We start from the raw sequence: 4,638 nt of genomic DNA on the forward strand, positions 1-4,638 counted from the left end.
TGGAGAAGGTGGGATGGGGTTTGGAGAAGGTGGGATGGGGTTTGGAGGAGGTGGGATGGGGTTTGGAGAAGGTGGGATGGGGTTTGGAGAAGGTGAGATGGGGTTTGGAGAAGGTGGGATGGAGTTCGGGATGGTTGGAGGTTTGGGATGAGTTGTAGAAGGCTTGCAGAAAGTGGGATGAGGTTTGGAGAAGGTGAGATGGCGTTTGGAGAAGGTTTGGAATGGTGTGGAGAAGGTGGGATGGGGTTTGGAGAAGGTGAGATGGGGTTTGGAGAAGGTGGGATGGGGTTTGGAGAAGGTGGGATGGGGTTTGGAGAAGGTGAGATGGGGTTTGGGATGGATGGAGAAGGTTTGGAGAAGGTTTGGAATGGTGTGGAGAAGGTGGGATGGGGTTTGGAGAAGGTGGGATGGGGTTTGGGATGGATGGAGAAGAGTTGGGATTGGTGGGATGGGGTTTAGGATGGATGGAGAAGGTTTGGGATTGGTGGGATGGAGTTTGGAGAAGGTGGGATGGAGTATGGGATGGGTTAGAGAAGGTTTGGGATTGGTGGGATGGGGTTTGGAGAAGGTGGGATGGGGTTTGGAGAAGGTGGGATGGGGTTTGGAGAAGGTGGAACAAGGATTGGAGAAGGTGGGATGGAGTTTGGAGAAGGTGGGATGGGGTTTGGAGAAGGTTTGGAATGGTTTGGAGAAGGTGGGATGGAGTTTGGAGAAGGTGGGATGGGGTATGGGATGGGTTAGAGAAGGTTTGGGATTGGTGGGATGGGGTTTGGAGAAGGTGGGATGGAGTTTGGAGAAGGTGGAACAGGGATTGGAGAAGGTGGGATGGGGTTTGGAGAAGGTGGGATGGGGTTTGGGATGGATAGAGAAGGTTTGGGATGGGTTGGAGAAGGTTTGGAGAAGGTGGGAAGGACTTTGGGGTGGAAATTCCCATTTTTCCTACAAATTTTAGGACGTTTTTTCCATTTCCCCCCATTTTCCCCCTATTTCCCCCATTTTTCCACCGATTTTCCCCATTTTTTTTTTGTTTTTCCCCGTTTTTTTCGCTTTTTCCCGTTTTCCCCGGATTTCACCCCAATCCCGCACCTCCTTGGCCCTGCGGCGCGCCTCGTAGTAGGGCCGGGCGCGGTCGATGCAGTTTGGGATGGATAGAGAAGGTTTGGGATGGGTTGGAGAAGGTTTGGAGAAGGTGGGAAGGACTTTGGGGTGGAAATTCCCATTTTTCCTACAAATTTTAGGAGGTTTTTTTCCATTTTCCCCCTAGTTTCCCCATTTTTTATCCGATTTTCCCCATTTTTTTTTTGTTTTTCCCCGTTTTTTTCGCTTTTCCCCGTTTTCCCCAGATTTCGCCCCAATCCCGCACCTCCTTCTGGCCTAGGGATCAGATTTAGGATCAAAATTCCCATTTTTCCCCCATTTTTCCCCATTTCTCCCCCTAGTTTCCCCATTTTTTTCACCGATTTTCCCCATTTTTTTTTTGTTTTTCCCCGTTTTTTTGGTTTTTTCCAATTTCCCCGGATTTCACCCCAAACCCGGCACCTTCTTGTCTCTCCTGCCAGACTTTGGATCAAATTTGGTATCAAAATTCCCATTTTTCCCCCATTTTTCCCCCTATTTTCACCGATTTTCTCCATTTTTTCACCAATTTTTCCCATTTTTTACAATTTTTCCCCATTTTTCCCTTTTTTCCCAGATTTTGCCCTAAATTCTGTTTCCTTCTGGCCTTGGGCTCAGATTTAGGATCAAAATTCCCATTTTCCCCCCATTTTCCCCCCTAGTTTCCCCATTTTTCCACCGATTTTCCCCATTTTTTTTTTGTTTTTCCCCGTTTTTTTCGCTTTTTCCCGTTTTCCCCGGATTTCACCCCAATCCCGCACCTCCTTGGCCCTGCGGCGCGCCTCGTAGTAGGGCCGGGCGCGGTCGATGCAGGAGCCCAGCTGGGAGCCCTGCGCGTTCAGGCGCCGCGCCGACTCCGACAGCGCCCGGCGGTAGCGGCAGCGCGCGGCCTGGACGGGGGAGAAACCAGTTTGGGACTGGTTTGAACTGGGAGGGACTGGTTTGGGATTGGGAACCAGTTTGGGACTGGTTTGGACTGGTTTGGACTGGGAGGGACTGGGAAAATCAGTTTGGGATTGGGAAAACCGGTTTGGGATTGGTTGGGACTGGTTTGGAGTGGGAAAACCAGTTTGGGACTGGTTTGGACTGGGATGAACTGGGGAAACCAGTTTGGGACTGGGAGGGACTGGGAGGGACTGGTTTGGACTGGGAAAACCACTTTGGGACTGGTTTGGACTGGTTTGGACTGGTTTGGACTGGGAAAACCACTTTGGGACTGGTTTGGACTGGGAGGGACTGGGAAAATCAGTTTGGGATTGGGAAAACCAGTTTGGGACTGGTTTGAAATGGTTTGGACTGGGAAAACCAGTTTGGGACTGGTTTGGGATTGGGAAAACGAGTTTGGGACTGGTTTGGACTGGGAACCAGTTTGGGATTGGTTTGAAATGGTTTGGACTGGGAAAACCAGTTTGGGACTGGTTTGAAATGGTTTGGACTGGGAAAATCAGTTTGGGATTGGTTTGGGAAAAAAAATCCCATTTTTCCCAATTTTTTCCCCATGTTTTCCCCCAAACCCCTCTCCCAGTTCCCTCCCAGTCCCTCCCAGTCCATCCCAGTCCATCCCAGTATCCCCAATCCCCATTTCCCATCAAATTTACCCCCAAAATTCCATTTTATTCCCATTTTTTTCCCAAATTTCCCCCATTTTTGCCCCAAACCCCTCTCCCAGTCCCTCCCAGTTCCCTCCCAGTCCCTCCCACCCCAAATCCCGCCCCCCCCGGCCTGTGTTTACCCCCCGCTCCGCCACCGCTGAGGGGCCGCTCCCCCACCGGAACCGGAAGTTCGCCTCAGACTCCTCCTGCCGTACAACATGGCGGCGCCCACTGCGCGTTATAAACCCCAGCATTTCCGCCGTTCTCCCCATTCCCCGTGGGTTTAAATCGGTGACGAGGGTTACACGGTGATGGCGGATCCGTCTCGCCCGGTTTGGCAGCGATTTGCAGTAAAAATTCCTTCAAAATACCACCGGGATTGGTGCTTAGGTGCCGCCATCTTGTTAAACGTCTACGCCGCGCCTCAAGATGGCGGTGAAGCCGCGGGGAGGTTGGACGGAACCACTCAAAATTAGAGGAGGGAAGCACCCTCGAGCCCTCCAGAGTTTATTAAACCCTCTCAGTCATCTCCAAATCCCCACCTTGCTCATTTCAAACTTGGGTTCACCCTCAGTTCCCGCGCCGCTTCCTCACCGGAAGAGGAAAAGCCGCCATCTTCCTCTTGCCGTACAACATGGCGGCTCCCTCCGCTATCCGTATCTCCGCCTCCCGCTGGTTTCCCGGGAGCTCAAATCGGTCCCGGGGGTGAAACCGGTGCTGACAAAGCCGGCGGGCTCGGTTTGGTCCCAGTTCGGTTTGAAACGCGGCGAGAAACAGCGGCGGGAGCGTTACGTGGGTGCCGCCATCTTGTGTTACGGCACCGCCGCGCCTCAAGATGGCGGCGGGGGGCGTCGGCGCCATTTTGAATTTCTTTGATTTATTTTTAATTTATTTACATTAAATTATTTCAATTTTTTAATTAATAGAATTTGGCTTTATTTTATTAATTTTGTTTATCTCATGGCGGAATTCCGGATTCAGCGGGAATTGGGATCGCCCTCGTTTTTTTTCCCAAATCCCGCCCCTTTTTTCCCAAATCCCGCCTTTTTAACCCAAAATCCCTCCTTTTCTCCAAAATCCCTCCTTTTTTTTCCCAAATCCCGCCTTCTCCCCCTCCTCCTTTTCCAAAATCCCGCCCCAAAAAGTAAAATATCGGAATTTATCCCAAAATTCCGTCCCGGGATTCCCAGGAAGTTCAGGGGGTCTTTTTGGGGTGGGAATGACCAAAAAAAGTGGAATTTTGGGGTTGGAATGAAGTAAAAAAGTTGGATTTGGGGATGGAATTACTGAAAATTGTGGAGTTTTGTGATGGAATGACTGAAAAATGTGGGAATTTGGGGCAGGATTTTAGGATCTCTCTCGAAAACAAACAAATCTTGCCCAAAAAAAATCAAAAATCCCCCTCAAAAGTCCCCAAATCCCCCTCAAAGCACCCTGAATTCCGAAGATTTCCACCAAATTCTCCCCAAAACCCCAAAATTCCACCCCAAATCCCCCCAAAATCACAAAATTCCCCCCTAAAAGCCTAGAATCCTCTCAAAAATCCCCCCTAAAATGCAAAATTCGTCTGACAATTCCCCCAAAAGCCCCCAAATCTCCCTCAGAACCCCCAAGATCCTTCCCAAAACGTCAAAATTCCCCCCAAATTCCAAATACTCCCCCAAAAAAATCCAAATTTCCCCCCCAAAATCCAAAATTCTCCCCCCAAATCCCCCAAAAATCTCAAAATTCCCCCTAAAAACCTGAAAATTCTCCCCTAAACCCCAAAAATACCCCCAAATCCCAAAAATCCCCTCAAGAATCCCCTCAAATCCCCCTCAAACCTCAAAATTTCCCCTCAAATCCCAAAAATTCCCCCCAAAATCCCAAAAATCCCCCTAAAAACCCCAAAATTCCCCCTAAAACCCCCAAATGCCCCCAAATCCCCCCA

At 50.0% G+C, this 4,638-nt stretch overlaps 1 protein-coding gene across 1 annotated transcript in view; it reads right to left on the bottom strand.

Annotated features, from left to right (window-relative positions):
- Positions 1–2,105, bottom strand: part of SH3BP5L (SH3 binding domain protein 5 like) — a gene marked incomplete at both ends in the record, with an annotated part of 4,434 nt that extends 2,329 nt beyond the window's left edge. The window contains one exon of the mRNA XM_039726646.1: positions 1,878–2,105. Within this exon, the coding sequence (XP_039582580.1) occupies positions 1,878–2,105 (228 nt within the window). The remainder of the gene's footprint in view (positions 1–1,877) is intronic.
- Positions 2,106–4,638: the final 2,533 nt, after the last annotated feature.

The sequence above is a fragment of the Passer montanus genome, unplaced genomic scaffold (assembly GCF_014805655.1).
Source record: "Passer montanus isolate IOZ18808 unplaced genomic scaffold, ASM1480565v1 scaffold598, whole genome shotgun sequence".
NCBI classification, from domain to species: Eukaryota; Metazoa; Chordata; class Aves; order Passeriformes; family Passeridae; genus Passer; species Passer montanus.